The sequence below is a fragment of the Pristis pectinata genome, chromosome 30 (assembly GCF_009764475.1).
Source record: "Pristis pectinata isolate sPriPec2 chromosome 30, sPriPec2.1.pri, whole genome shotgun sequence".
Taxonomy (NCBI): domain Eukaryota; kingdom Metazoa; phylum Chordata; class Chondrichthyes; order Rhinopristiformes; family Pristidae; genus Pristis; species Pristis pectinata.
In genome coordinates this window covers 25,847,386-25,864,132 of record NC_067434.1, presented here as the reverse complement: position 1 = coordinate 25,864,132, position 16,747 = coordinate 25,847,386, and the positions used below count along the sequence as shown (strand labels likewise).

General features: G+C 40.7%; 1 protein-coding gene across 2 annotated transcripts; it reads right to left on the bottom strand.

Moving 5' to 3' along the window:
• Window positions 1-609: 609 nt before the first annotated feature.
• On the bottom strand, window positions 610-14,869 carry paox (polyamine oxidase). Of its 2 annotated transcripts, none has more exons than XM_052041486.1 (7): window positions 14,629-14,869; window positions 10,910-11,399; window positions 9,276-9,475; window positions 8,373-8,628; window positions 6,191-6,303; window positions 5,953-6,110; window positions 610-4,018 (listed from the first exon to the last, which is right to left on the bottom strand). In XM_052041486.1, exons 1-7 carry the CDS (start codon window positions 14,801-14,803, stop codon window positions 3,875-3,877), a joined length of 1,536 nt encoding a protein of 511 aa, XP_051897446.1. In that variant the 5' UTR covers window positions 14,804-14,869; the 3' UTR covers window positions 610-3,874. The 2 variants fall into 2 exon arrangements, with proteins under 2 accessions (XP_051897446.1, XP_051897447.1); XM_052041487.1 differs by lacking the exon at window positions 14,629-14,869 and adding an exon at window positions 13,376-13,501.
• Window positions 14,870-16,747: the final 1,878 nt, after the last annotated feature.

Here is a 16,747-nt window from a genome sequence, read left to right as displayed (position 1 = left end):
TCTCACCATCAAACATATCCTTCTCCTTGGTGAATACTGATGCGAAGTACTCATTAAGGATCTCACCCACTTCCTCTAGCTTCACAAACAATGAAAGCACTAAGACAAGGAATACCGAGGTGACCAGCACATTCATCTCAGCAAAATATCCTGTTTGAAGCAACATGGGAGATCTTTTAATGTTTTGGAGACCACTTATCCCTCAAATGTTATTAAAACAAATTATCTGGTCAGTTATCTCATTTCTGTTTAAAAGTCAGCTACATTTACTTGTATTAATGTGATTACTTTTCATTGACAGAATGGTTTGGGATGTTTTGATGCCATAGAAATGTGCTCATTTTAATTTTAATCAGCTTTATTTGTTCTGTCATTTGACTTATTTATATTTTTTTAATATTTACTCTCAGAATGTGAGCAAGGTTAGTGAAATTGCATTTGCTGTCCATCCCTAATTACAATGCAAGGTGCCCTTCTGAAACCTCTGTTGTGCAGCAACCACAGTGGAAGCAAAGGGCATTCCTGCAATCTAGGACTGCTGAGAGCAGTCCTCATCTGCAGGGCTCCCGTTTCTTCGTTCATGTCATTTGCGCTAGCATAAGTTGCAGATCAAGATGCTCTTGTTTAATTTATAATTTTAATTGCAATATCTAATTACTTCAATTAATTGTGACAAATACTTTTAAATTTAATCTTATATAAATGCAAATGAGTGCTGAATAAATATTTAATAGATTTGGTAATTTTAAATGAATGGAAAAAAATCAGTTTTCTGGATACAATATAACCAGAAATTTCAAACTCACTTGACAGTGCAGAGTGCAATAAGTGCATTTCCAGCATTGTTCATGAAATGTCCATACAGTACTACACCAAAGAAATTGTTACATATTCTGAGTTTTCATTTAATATACAGCAGAGTCAGTTTTAATTCCAGCAGTTGGATTCACAGGATGTAATTGAAATCAACTGAGGCACAGATACAGTATTTCAACATTAAGAATCTGTCATTGATAGAAAGTATCAGGATGAAAGGCATTTAATAATCTACAAATTCTTCTGCATTTTGAAAATAATTTTCAGTTTTGATCACCAAGACAGGGATGACATTCAAGCAATGAGGGCTATGCAGAGAAAAGTTGCTTCAATGTACATGTGACTAATAAAGACATCTTATCAAAGGACAGAGTTATGAGCATCAAGTATAGAGGCATGAAATAGACAGCTTGAAGGGGTTTGGGTGGAGGGCACATGGGGGTAATAAACAGCATGAATGAGGTTAGTATGGAGGCCTATTCGTAGATGCACCAAAATACCAAAACCTTGCACCTTACATTAAAACTCATGAGAAGAAAATTTAAGATAAATGGTTTTCCAGTTGGAATAGTGGAGATATAAACCTCAAGATTCATTCCAGTCAGATGAAAAAAATTAGTAAGGTCATCTCCTTAATCTATAAATTGTGAATTATTAAGGAAACAATATTACCAGATGAAGACTCTCACATTGAGTAAATCACTGCATAAATACTACAAATAATCCAAACAAAACAGACATCAACCTGAAATGTTACCTTTGTTTCTCCCTCCACAGATACTGCCTTACCTGTTGAGTATTTCAGCACTTATTATTTCAGATTTCCAGCATCTGTAATGCTTTATTTCTACACAAGTAATATGTTTGCATTTATATTTCAGTTAACTAAGGGAATAATTTTCATCAAAAAGACACAGAAAAATAAGAGGAAAAGGGTGACTGTTTCAGATCAAGTCCTCTAGCTCCCTTAGTCTATTATTCAACTATATTTTCTGATTTATTTCCCTGAACTAACTTGACTGGTCTACTACTCTACATGTTCCTAAGAGAAACATTTACACTATACTCAATGTATAATGAAACTGTGAATACATACCTTATAAACCCATTTACAATATCAACATATATAGCATAAAGTTTAAAATGTATATACTTGAGAACAAGCACAACTGGGATAAGAGAAAAGAAATTTATTTTTCAGGTTAACCAAGTTCTGTAAACTAATTAGTCAATATCTAAGAGGCTAGCATTATAGGAACAGCTGCTTCCCCTCCGCCATCAGATTTCTGAATGGTCCATGAACACTACCTCATTATTCCTCTTTTGCAGAGTTTATTTATTTTATAACTTACAGTAAATTTTTATGTCTTGCACTGTACTGCTGCCTCAAAACAACAAATTTCATGACATAGGTCAGTGGTAATAAACCTGATTCTTGTACCCTTCAACACAAGCAATGAGATATGTGATATATTACTTCAATAAACTGGCTGATACAGCATTTGGTAAGTTATTGCATTTGATTGTCACAGAATCATGAAAAAACATTAGAAATCATGTTCCAGGTATAGCCCTGCACTACCTGTAATCAAACCACTGGAAATCCATGAATTAATTACAAAACAGTAAATATCGTTGCAATTACTAATGGACAAAATGTGTTTGTTCCAACAAAAATTAATGCAGATAACAGTTCAAGTATCAGCAAAACTTGCTAATGATTTCATTTTCCAGTATTAATCGTATGACCACTAAATTCTGTGTTTGACTGACAGAGCTTGCAACCAATGCCAATATAGGCAGTGTTGCAGGAATTCAACTGATTTCATTCTATACAGTACTGGCAACTGGCTGTCTCCCAGCTCTGTCACTGGTATTAGACTGAAAACACTGTAATCGTCTCTGGCCTTCTCAGTCATCTCTCCTGCCTCACTCCATGTGGACAACCCTTGCAAGCTGTCTCCAAGTAGCCCTGTCACTGCCTGCTACCTTTCTCTGCCCTCATTATTCTTTGGCACCATCCTTCTGTGAGTGATCAGTCCAGAGTTCACCCAGCACAGAAAATTATTGATACTTAAACTCAGAAGGATCAAAATCAAAGCCATGGAAGCAATGAGAGATAAAAAGTCAGCAGGACCTATCTATGGCAGGGAGGTGAGAAAGACAGCGGAATGGTAGCGGGCAACATGAAAATGACGACAGATTTGGAGACAAACTCCGACTGAATGAATTTCAGCAAAGAATAGTTGTTTTGAACTGATTCTCAGGCCCAAAGGCCTTACAGTGGAAAAAGTCTGTGGTATTTTAAATATCTTTGTCCAGTGCCTGCTTAAACTACTTCCTTCTGAACAATAGTTCTCAATTTTCTCTGCTGTACCCCACTGATGAACTTCCCTTCCAAGCAGTCCCCACATTACAAACGCCTGACTTACAGATATCCATACACACAAACAAGCTCCCATAATATCATTGAAATTCAAAAGTTCGATGTACATAGATCATACATACATTCCCATGAATGGCAAAACTAGTTTCCTCTCTCCCTCAACTTCTAGTAATTGTTCTTTCTGATCAGTCTCATGTGTTTCTGATGCCATTCATTACAACACTGTGGAGGTATGGTTACCATATCGAGTGATTTTTGTGTATTTTTGACTTGTGGACAAAATCGACTTATGTATATCTGTAAAACCAGAACCCATTCATTACCCAGGGACAGCCTAACTGTACAAAGTTTCCAGTATCTTAACACTGAAACCCATGAATACACAGCAACACACAAAAAGCTGGAGGAACTCAGTGGGTCAGGCAGCATCTGTGGAGGAAAATGGACAGTCGACGTTTTGGGTCAACAGCCTTCATCTGGATTCCAGCATCTGGTCTCTTGTATCATCATGAATAGACAGTCTATGTGCAGCAACATGATTCATAAAAGGCATTCAATAATAATTAACCATTTCAACTTGCAGCTAAATTTAGATTAGATACTTGGACTATCTAAGAAGTTTAATTATAAAAGACAGATGATAAGCGTGCCTTTAGAATGATGAATGAAGTTTTAAAGTTTGGGATTTCTGGAGATGTGAAGCCAATAGTGGTCTCTCAGACGATCAGCTTCCCTCTGTCCTGATTCCAAGGCACCATGGGTGGTAGAATAAAATGTCCGGTGAGTGGCTTCGCCAGCAAAAAGCACCTGCAAAGGCTAATAGCAATGTAAAATTATTAAATTGCACTGTGAATCACAAGTATCCATCCTCAAACACTTCTATTGCTTATGATCTAAGTAGACTTCACCCATTGGATCAGCCATGGTCTCACTGATTGGTAGAGTGGGCAGGCCAGCTGTGTCCCTGCTCCAGCTCTGATGTTCATAACTTGAAGGTACATCTTGTTACAATGAATAGTTTATAAAATATTAATATTTCATCATTAGGAAAAAGGCAAAGTGACCAGCCTGTATAACATATCTGAAGAAATGAAAAGAAAAAAAGGTTAAATGAAGATTAAAAATGAGAATGAAGATTAAAAATGCGAGAAAGGCAATCAGTGCTCACTGGAAGGAACACATTAAGGATTTCTCAATTGAGACTCTATCTTTGACACAAGTGCCTTTGGATCCTCCCCATGGCACAGTATTTAATGCAACCTCCATGCCAGCCCAGCATGGCAGGAGGCTGAAAAGGCCATGACAGCTGAAAAACACCCAAGGCTCTAAAACAAGGCAGGGGAGTACTTCCATTGCAAATTCCTGACCTTATCTACCATCTGGGAAGAGGAGAGCATTCCAGGAGACCTCAGAGATACTGCAATTGAGATCCTCTTCAAGAATGGAGAGGTCTGATTGCAGTAATTACAGAGGGGTCTTCATGTTCTCTGCCACAAGGTAAATTATCACAAGGATCCTCCTCAACAAACATCTCCCAGTGGCTGAAAGATTCCATCCATAACTCTGCATTTGCATTTACCTGCATTAACCTTTCACCCACTTGCTTATCAAACATCTACCTACGTCTTAAAAATATTTGGAGAGTTCCAATGACCTGTGATTGTCTGAGAGAAAAAGAAAATCATCCTATCTTTATCTTAAATGGGCAATCCTCTATTTTAAACAGCGATCCATAGTTCTAGATTTTCCCACAAGAGGAAATATCATCTCCATATCTACCCTGTCATGTCTCCTCAGGATCTTGTACGTTTCAATCAAGTCCCTTCACTTTTCTAAAGTCTATTGGATACATTCCTGGCTTGGCCAACTCTTCCTCATGAGACAACCTACTCATTCTAGGTATTAATCTGGCAAACTCTCTCTGAACTGCTTCCAACACATTAACATCCTTCCTTAAATAAGGAGACTGAAACTGTACACAGTGCCCCAGATGTAATCTCACCAATGCTTTACATAACTGAAGCACAATCTCCCTGCATTCATATTCAATTCCTCTACTAATGAATGATAACATTCTGCCAGTTTTACTTGCTGTAAGATATCTTTATTAGTCACATGTACATCGAAACACACAGTGAAATGCATCTTTTGTGTAGAGTGTCCTGGGGGCAGCCCGCAAGTGTCACCATGTTTCCGGTGCCAACACAGCATGCCCACAACTCCCAACCCGTAAGTCTTTGGAATGTGGGAGGAAACTGGAGCACCCGGAGGAAACCCACACAGACACGGGGAGAATGTACAAACTCCTTACTGGCAATGGCCGGAATTGAACCCGGGTCGCTGGCGCTGTAAAGTGTTACACTAACCGCTACACTACCGTGCCTTCCATCTCAGCTAGAACCAGGATCACCCAACCTCGGTCACCGAATTACAGTACATTGGTGCATTTGTGCACATTTGGAGGCTTTGTTTCAAGTTATCATTGATTCTTCCACTGAAGCACACATGAAGATGGGCTTTGTACTTAAGTAAAATCAATCCAGACACCTTCCCCATCCAACATCACCTGTGGCAGAGTCTGTGAATCTCACACAGGGCTCATCAGCCACCTCAGAACTGGAGTGGAAGCAAGTCATCCTTGATCCCAAGGGAGTGCCCAAGAGGATGATGATCCAAAACAGTAATTTTAATTTTTAAGATATAAAATATGAATGTATACACCTAATTAAGAAAACAAAATCATATAGTACCTGTTCCTTTGCAGACTTTGATGGTAGAGGTTGTGCAATGATATCAATATCATCACCTGAACTGCCAACTTCGGTATAACTGTAGGATCCCTTTGTGAACCGATCACTGTGCCATTTTGATCGCAGTATATTCTTTGGTGGAGGTATTAAGGGGTTTCCTAAATAAAAAGTCCTTATAAGTATTTTGTAGGGTGTTTGAATAACTGCTCGTATTGCTACAATATGTGAGAAATTGTACCTGTAAATTGGTGTATGACTTGTGTCAAACAATCTTTAACTTCAGAATCAGGTAACTGCTCCATAAAGTTGGCTTCCTGCCCAGCAAGCACAGCTAAGAGAACGTGGCCGTATCTGCAACCAGAACACAAGGACATGCAATCTGAAAAAAACTATAAATATTGGCAAGTTGGTTTATTATTGTCACATGTACCGAGGTACAGTGAAAAACTCATCTTGCATACCGTTCATCAATTCATTACAACAATGCATTGAGGTAGTACAAGGTAAAACAATAACAGAATGCAGAATCGAGTGCTAGTTACAGAGAAAGTGCAGTGCAGGTAGACAATAAGGTGCAAGGCCATAACGAGGTAGATTGTGATGTCAAGAGTTCATGTTATCATACTAGGGAACTGTTCAATAGTCATATAATAGTGGGACAGAAGCTATTCTTGAGCCTGGTGGTACGTGCTTTCAGGCTTTTGTATCTTCTGCCTGATGAGAGGAGGGCGAAGAGATAATGTCTGGGGTGGGTGGGGTCTTTGATTATGCTGGCTGCTTTACCAAGGCAGAGAGAAGTATAGACAAGTCCTTGGAGGGGAGGCTGGTTTCCGTGATGTGCTGAGCTGTATCCACACCTCTCTGCAGTTGCTTGCGGTTTTGGGCAGAGCAGTTGCCATAGAAGCTGTGATGCATCCAGATAGGATGCTTTCTATGGAGCATTGATAAAAATTGGTGAGGGCCAAAGGGGACATCCAAATTTCTTTAGCCTCCTGAGGAAGTAGAGGTGCTGGTGAGCTTTCTTGGCTGTGGTTGAACCAGGAAAAGCTATTGGTGATGTTCACTCCTAGGAACCTGAAGCTCTCAACTCTCCTGGGTTCATTTCACAACCTTCACACAATATGCTTCAACTCTGCTGTATTAGTATATTCAAAAATGTATATAACATAAATTCTAAACTTTATTTTTCAAACACTAATTAACAGTTGAACCATTTAAGGAAATTAATGCTGGCCTCTTATCACTGAACAGACATAACATACAAAATAGGAGCAGGAGAGTGACATTGGGCTCTTTGAAGCACCTCTATTCATCCAGATCACGAATCATCTTCTACCTCAATGTCATGTTCCCGCACTACCTATATTCCTTGATTCCTTAATATTCACTCAAGAATTGAGAGTTCTTCATTTATCTCAATGAATTCTAACTTGTTGATCATTTAATCCTGTAGAATAAATTCTTATTATGTGTCCATTACCAGACTTCAAGTAAAATATAACTTGATTATAGAATAGTTACAGCACAGAAGGAAACCATTTGGCCAATCATGTGCGCGCTGGCTCTCATTTCATTCCTCAGCCCTTTCTCAATAGTCTTGTTAAATTTTTCTCTACCATATATTAATCCAATTCCCTTGAAGGCCATTATGAAACTTGCCTCTACCATGGCAGAGTATTGCAGATACGTTAGTTAAATCATTAAAATTAAATGGTTATCAGAAATGCCACATTCGGAAATTGCCTTACTGTGGGTTCGTAAATACTTGTGTTACAAGTGAATAAGTGAAACATCATGGAAAACAGGTTCTTGTGCAATTAAATATACATCAATTTCATTGCTGCTGTATGAAAGAAAAGCTTTCTGCATTGAAAGCCATTCTCTCCACTGAGTATAGGGGCTGAATAACAAATCATTGCTAAAATAACTGACTTGAATCAAGCTTTTGTATAATTTGAGAATCAAAATTCAACATTACAGACAAATTTTGACAGCTGGAAGGAAAAGATTTGCTCAGCATCAGAAAGGCAGGTATTATAAAACTATATAATCAGGTTTTACACCCTTATCTTGAGCCATACAGTCTTACAGTATCACTCCAGCCCAGCCAGTGCTAGGATGCAAAAGGTTACCAGGAACACCCATTTCTCATTCCTTTGTTACAATGACTTTACTAACAGCACAGTGTGTTGGTTCAATCCTGTCCATCCCACCCACCAACCCGCCAAAGAAGTGCACGAAAGCTCTTGCTTAGTGACAATCAGCTGGTTACAGCACTGGCAGCAAAACACTGTTTCTTATTAAAGCATATTCAGACACTAGAAATGTTCTCAAAACAGTAATTCGAAGACTGGAGAGAATCACAAAAAAACACAATGCTAGATAACTCGAATACTGAAATAGACTATGTGCATAGTTACCTTTCTGCTGGTTTGAGGATGATAAAGCCAAGGATCTTCCTGAACCATGTCTTTTGCAGATCTGGTGACCGATTATTTAATGGAGATTCATCCTCCCAGACCAGTTTGATCAAATCACATTCTGGTTCCCAAAATGGCTCCTCAAATTCTAGGAAGATTTTATTATTTGTTCCAAAACCCACTTTCTGAATGGAATTGATTTTGCTGGGAGGAAGTGGGGGACGGAAGAAAGTTTCATAATTTTCCTTAAGGAAACCTGGAAAACAATTAGCATGATCTTCAACAAGTGGTTAACCCCAAACCTATTTTACAAGATTGGGTTCACATAGTTTGATGCACTCATTATGAGTGAATTAACCTATATAGGCCCATGAATTAAACATCATGTTTGTACTGTCAGGCTCCCCCAGCAACCCAAATTGGTTCTTGAAAGGTTAGCAGAATTCCAAATTCATACAAATGTATTACATACAGTTCAATGTCAAAAATATGTTCAATCTACAAGAAATTTCAGGACTAGTGAGATTTATTCAAATATTAAAACAATATTGAAGTCAAAGTTACTGGTTAGTTTCTTGACTGGTTCAAGCATATTTTTTTCACCGGAAGTCTAGAACATTTGTATGGGGAAATATTCTATAAGAGTGGATAAATATTTTGACATCCAACATAAAACTCTAAAAATAGGAGGGCTTTGTCATTTTTATTCTTCTAAAGTAGAATTACACTGCCACAATTCACAATGTGAATTCTCTGCATTGAAGATTTTTAGTTTTAGACTTGCTCCGTTTAGTTTGGGCATGCTGCAAAAGTATTGAGCCTGTGAAAGCCGATCTTCTCGCACAAAATCTTCTGCTCAGTTATTTTTGTAAGGGACAAAGTGAAACTCAAGTGGTATATTACCTAAAGGAACAGTGACTATAACATGATCTGCTGGTATAATCTCGCCATTTTCACACTCCACCAGAACAGAGTAAGAGTGTTCCGGTGCTTCTGGTGTTTTGAAGGAACCGTTCCAATGAATGTATTTAACTGGCTTGTTGAATGACACAATATCCTTTGGCAGGGATTTCATCATTTCATCAATGAGGCTGTTAAATCCACTAAAAAAAATTCAATAACATATTAATTGCGATCAAGATTATTGTAACCGAAGTAAAAAAAAATCAAGCTTGATCAATAATTTTCATTTACTGTGGTTTATTATTGAGAATTAATTATTAAACAAGACAATAATTTTTAGTACTGATTTGAGTTTAATTAGAAATAAACCATTGTGAATTTTAATATGAACCCAGAGACCATGTAATACTAAAGGTCTGCTGACAATTAGCAAATAACATAATGAATTTAAGTGAGGCTCCACCTCCTAATGTACCTTCAACCCTCAAGTTTGATTGTGTCATTCACGTTAAAATTATACGTACAAATGCTCTGTGCTCGATTCCCTTGGGCAGGGTGTATGCACCGCGGAAAATCATAATTAAATCAGATGCGACAATACAAAGAATGGATCCTAAGATTACTTGAGGACCCTAAAATTCCAGATATTGCATTTGTTACCTGTTTTGGAAAACCACAGGTGACTTTTGAGCAATTGACTAATTATTAAATTCTTATTGTTTACCAGAGTGAAAGGGGTGGGGATCACACCAAAATGATCTTCATTGATTTTTTTCATGTGAGGAAAATGGTTAGTGTAATACTAATTATATAACTGACTATATTTCTGGAGAGTCCTTAGTTTTTTTTTGCCCAACTGAAATCACATTTCACCGTTCTTTAATGTCTCTCAAACAATAATCATTATCAAAATCAGCTTTACATTTGTCATCTTTGCTATACTGATGTTCTTCAACTTCAAAGTTTTTTCTAAATGTTGACTCAGGATTAGCAACTTAGAAATTGATTTTGAGTCCTCATATGAAATGGTCTGACAGCTCCAACCCAATACTCCATCTATAGTAAATATGCTTGCTCATCAACATTGCCACTATCAGAGATGTAGCACAATGAACAAGCAGTGATATGCAATGAACAAAATAATAAGATGGTTGTCAAAGAATATCAGCAACAATAGAGCTGGGAGGGGAACAGACAGAGGTATTTTACCTTGGTTTCATCCCACTGCCTTAATACCGAGTTCTAAGTTGCCTCAATTGCTGTCGGCCACTACTTCTCTTTCATTGTAAGCTGATCTGAGGTTACAAAGGTACACTTTGCGAGACACAGTACTGATGCATGGTCTGCTGTGAGAGCCAGCAAGAATTTCATTATTAGTTTTCCAGCCACTGAAGTTAACTGTATAGTATCCAGAGTTTTGCCATCCTTTTTGTCCATATTATACAGGTGATGGACACACAGAAATTACTTGCAAGCTCATTCTTCTTGCTGCAGATAAATCTAATTTGCATGACAGCAGCACTATTGAAATAAAGTGGATAGCTGAATTCCTAACTGGAGAAAAAACAAACTCCAGAATTTAAACTTAAAGCTCTAGTTTTTCATAAAAAGATACTACTGTACTTAACACCAACCTTGGAAAGGTGCAATCAATTCCAGGTAAAATCACGTACTCGCCGAAAGGCTGGAGTGCCAACAAATCTAAGCTGTCAGTTCCAGCAACACAACATTCTATCTTGAATTCTACATTCAGCAGAGCAAGTTTAAGATTGCACACTTCCTCATCATCTTTCCACTCTTCTGCACAGCGAGCAATTTCACGCTTCAGAAATTCACCCAAACTCTGGACAGGTTCTGCCTTTGACTGGAAGAACTCTCTGCTTTTCAGAATAAGCACTGAATACAGTTCTTCCATGGAGGCTGATATCTCTGGGTCTACTCTCTTCCCTGAGCTGGTGTAACAGATTGACACAGCTGGTAGGTGTGTGTTTAATTGCACAGCCTGGTTCTCCTCTGACATTGCTGCTTCATCCAGTAGATGGTACTGGCTGGCTAACTGAAATACAGCATTCTGCTTCGAGGGGCCATGGATCCACTGTGCTCCCATTTCAATCAAACCTTTTGCTGAAAGAAATTTGGAAAGAAGCATGTTAATTACAATGTAGTGTTTTAGGACACTATCTGTTCAGTCTTGTCAATAGATGGGAAATCTAGCTCTATTGCCATTATGTTTAACTATATAAAATTTGATTACTAACACAATGGTATGAAGGATTGAACAAGATCACTCCAGTGTTATGGCACATCTGTTCAGTTCACATAATGCAAAGAACACTCTTGGTAAGAAATATGTATTAACAGGAATCTATGCTAGGCACAAATATATATAAACTGTGCCACATGCCAACTGCACTTTTTAGAAACCAAAGTTTGACTTATGTTGTCTTCCGTGATACACAGAAGTGTGCTCAAAACCTGTTCCCCAATGTGGTGGAGATCATGGATGTGGAAGGATTAGTTGATGAAGCCTCCATTAATGTCTTCATAAAATGTCTATGCAGACTGTTTTGTTGCCATTGTACCCACATCCTTGGCCTTGTAGTCTCTTTCATTATTGTGTGTTAATGAATTTTCCAACATACATAAGAAATGGGAAGACAAAAACACTCCCCTCCTCCAAGAAAACAAACTTCCATAAAGAAAGATGGCTTTATGTGGTACTTTGCAGAATATGCCAGAGCTCTAATGAAGTACTTCATTTCTGAAGCAGAGAAAATGCAGCAATCTGTTTGCACACAGTAAGATCCCACTAACAACCTTTCAATGGTGACAACCAAAAAAACTACAGATGCTGGAAAACTGAAATAGAAACAGAAAATGGTGGAAACACTCACCAATTCAGGGAGCATCTGTGGGAAAAGAAACAGGGTTAACATTTCAGGTCGAAGACTTTGCTCTGACACAGGAGCTTCAAGTTCTAGCCAGGGTATAAATGCCATGAAAGTTAGCTTTTTGCAGCAGCAGTACTGTACATTACAGACATAACAAATATATGTAACTTAACATAAATCATACATAACTGACACAACAGAACTACCCGAAACATTAACTGTTTCTCTTTCCACAGATGCTGCCTGACCTGCTGAGCAGTTCCAGCATTTTCCAGCTTTTCAATGAGGTTGGTTGAGGGATAAATGCCAAACGAGTTAACAGGTGGAGAACAGATGTCATTTATTTAACATCCTATCCAAAAGAATTCCCTCTCTCCATACTTGACAGGATGTGCACATCCATGTTTTGGTGTTCAGATCCGAGCAGTGGCCAAAGCCACAAGACAGTAGGAGCAGGAGGAGGCCCCCATGGCCTTCAAGCCTGCCCTGACATTCATTATGAACTTGGCTGATCTGTTCTGGGGTCAACTCCTCTTCTGTGCCAGTTCCCCATAACCCTCAATTCCTTGATCTTACAAATATTTACCCATCTCCACCTTAACTAAATCTAATGATCCGGCCTCCACCTCCATCCAGGGCAGAGAATTCCAGAGAAGAAATTTTGGTAACTTCAGTTTTAAATGACCGGCCACTTATTCTGTAGTTATGTTCCCTTGTCTGTGGCTCTGCCACAAATGGAAACAACTCAATGTCCTGATGCAGGGTGTTGACCCAAAACATCGACAACTCCCCCCCAATAGATGCTGCTCAACCTGCTGAGTTGAGTTCTTCCAGCAGATTGTTTATTGCTCCAGATTCCAGCGTCTGCAGTCAGTTGTGTCTCCATCTCAACATCTACCCTGTCAAGCCCCCTCAAGGATATTATATGTTTGATTAACCTTGGGCATTGGAAAGCAGCACAATAGGATCGATCCTGAACCCTGGGTGCTGGTTGTGTAGAGATTGTACCTTCTACTTTGTTTATCAGGGCTACCCTATTTAAACCCAATGACCTACAGGTAGATTAATCGGCTAATGTAAATTTCCCCAAGAAGGCAATTTAAAAAGAGCTTTAAGTTCCGAGGTATAACTACGAACAACAATTTGTCCTGATCCAGCCACGTGAACATCATGGCCAAGAAAACACACAACTTACACAAAACTACTTACAGATTCACCAGAGAAATCATCCTATCCAGATGCATCAACGCTTGGTATGGCAACTGCTCTGCCCAAGAGAGCAAGAAGTTGCAGAGTTGTGAACACAGCCCAGTCCATCACGCAAACCAGCATCCCCTCCGTTGGCTCTGGAAAGCAGCCAACATAATCAAGGTCCCATCTCACCCCGGATATTCTCACTTCTTCCCTCTCCCATGTGGCAGAAGATGCACTTTATTTGTTGACCTGCACTCTCTGAAACTGACACTATATTCTGCATTCCGTTTTCCTTTTGTATTACCTCAATGTACTTACGTAGACCATACGACATAAGAGCACAAGTAGGTCATTCAGCCCATCGAACCGGCTCCGTCATTCGATCATGGCTGATTTATTTTTCCCTCTCAGCCCCATTCTCCAGCCTTCTCCCCATAACCTCTGACACCCTTACTAATCAAGAACCTATCGACCTCTGCTTTAAATACACCCAATGACTTGGCTTCTACAGCCCTCTGTGGCAATGAATTCCACAGATTCACCACCCTCTGGCTGAAGAAATTCCTCATCTCTGTTCTAAAGGGATGCCCTTTTACTCTGAGGCTATGCCTTCTGGTCCTAGGCTTTCCCACTACTGAAAACATCCTCTCCACGTCCACTCTATCCAGGCTTTCAATATTTGGTAGTTTTTTTAATGAGATTCCCCCCCCCCCCCCATCCTTCTAAACTTCAGTGAGTACAGGCCCAGAGCCATCAAACATTCCTCGCACGTTAACCCTTTCATCCTCTGGATCGTTCTGTGGCATGATCTATGGCAATGAAATGTCTGGATGGCATGGAAACAAAAGCTTTTCACTGTATCTTGGTACAAGCAACAATAATAAACCAATACCCTTGTTCTGGGCAGGAGGATGGGAGCTGATGGGCACCTGAGAGGCAATAGGGTGCAGGGAGCTAGTGGGAGAGTAGGATTAATGGATAGGATGGCATAATGGGCTGAATGGCCTCCTTCTGCGTCACAGGGTGAGGGCGATCACCCTGCACTGAGAGCTGCGGGTGATGTCACCAGGAGAGTGTGACAGCGGCCACTCGGCCCCTCTCCTCTCGGGAAACCCCCGGCACCCGACTGAGGGTCAACCACCTCCGGAGCCTCGGAAACCCCGCCCCCCCCGGCCCACTCAACGCCCATTGGCCAGTGTCCACACACTCAGGGTCAGGCCGCCTTGCTGATTGGCCGGCCCTTCCGTCCATCACCGCACGCCCCTCACCGAAGCCGCGGCTCCAGATGCGGCCGCCACGCCGCTCCTTCGCCTCGACGATGCGCAGCCGGCTGAAGCCGTGCTCCGCCAGCCGCCGCGCCGCCGCCACCCCCGCTATGCCGCAGCCCACGATGACGATGCTGCAGTCCAGGCCCGGCCACCCGGACCTGTCGGCACCAGCCATCCCGTTCGCAGTCGCTGACGGCGGAGGGGAGCCCGGAGCCCGCTCTGCCGGCCGATTCTGCGCACTGGCGACCCGGCGCCCGGCCGATTCTGCGCAGTAGTTGCGCGCTGCCGGTGCGAGGGGAAGACTTTGTTACAAATGTGGTTAATGATGAGTTTGCAAAGTCCAACAACTGCTGAACTTTTCTATATTTCAACATCACACTGCGGAAATACTTCATTGGCAATATAATTACATGTCTTAATTTTGAACTATATTGTTGCAGAGATATAATGTGGCCAATTTTACACAAGGGACGATCCCAAACACAAATACAATGATAATAAGATAAAAGAGGATCAAAGGTCCGGTGCAAATGAGGAGGTAAAATAAATTAATGTTGTTAAAGGAACACCACCGGAGAAGTAGAGGAGGAGAGTTTGTACCTCCTGCAGTTGGTGGAGATGGAAGAGTGGTCCAGGGAGTCAGGAGGGAATGAGCCCTTCAGATTGCAGAAAGGGGAGGCGAGGGGAAGGAAAGGTGTGTCTGGTGAGGAATCCCGTTAACGTTGAGGGACGTTATGGAGGATGATTGGTTGAAAATGGAGGCTGGTGTGGCTGTAGGTGAGGACAGGGGGAACCCAATCCTTGTTCTGGCGGAATTAGAGGCGGTGAGAGCAGATGAGCGGGAAATGCAGGTTAAGGAGAAAGCTGACTTAATGGCACCAGTGTGGGTAGTTTCATCCTCAGAGCAGATATTATGGAGGTGGAAAATTGGGAGAATGGAATGGCGTCCCTACGAGATGTACAGTGGAAGGAGGTGTAGTCGAGATAGCAGTGGGAGCCATGGCCTTATAATGGTGGCAAACTGACCCCCTAAGATGGAGACTGAGATGTCGAGAAAGAAAAGGGAAGAGTTAGAATGACTGTGTGAATGTGAGAGCAGGCTGGAAATTAGCAGGAAAGATGATGAAATTTTTGAGTTCTAGATGACAGCAGAAAGCAGCACTGATACATCAAAATGGACAGCAAAGGGTGTTTGCCATGAATGACAGAGAGCTTGGGCCCAGTCAGTTCTCACAACTGTATCTTTAATTTGGAGGAAGTGAGTGGCGTTGAAGGCAAAGTTGTTTGTTGTGAGAACAAGTTCAGTCAGGTGAAGGGGAGCGGTGATATTGAGCCAGGTGGGATTCAGCTGTAGTATTCAGATCATATCTAATACTTCTCTGGTGAGTACAAGAACTGGAAATGCAAGGCAAAACCAACATGCTTCAAGAAATTTTTCCAACTTGCGGTAAACTGAGTGGGAATATCTGTTCTATAGACTCTGCTCGGACTTTCTCCAGACGAAACAGTTTATCTTTCATTTCCATTTCCGCCAGCTGAGTACATGAATTTTTTTTGAAAAAGTCTCAAGTATCAGTTTTAGAATCAGAGAGTCATACAGCATAGAGACAGGCCCTTTGCCCCACCATATCCATGCCGTCCATCAATTACCCTTCTATATTAATCCCATTTCCCAGCACTTGGTCCGTGGCCTTCTCCGTCTTGGCAATTCAGGTACTCATCTATATATTAAATGCTGTTAGAGTCCTTCTTCCATCACCCCCACAGACAGTGCGTTCCAGATTTCAACCACCCCCTGGGTGAAAATATTCTTCCTCAGATCCCCTCTAAACCTCCCACCCCTTACCCTAAACCTATGCCCTCTAGTTTTAGACACCTCTGCCATGAGGAAAAGTTTCCTAGTTTTCACTACAGAGTTATTTTGTTTCTTAATCTTTCACTAAGTCACATCATGTTCCCTCTCTTGTAGAGATGCCAGCCCACTTATTAGTAACACCTTAGTTATTTAAAGCAATTGTTTTCAAAACAACACACAAAGTGCTGGAGGAACTCAGTGGGAAAGGCAGCATCTATGGAAGGAAATGGACAGTTGACCTTTTGGGTCGAGACCCTTCATCTG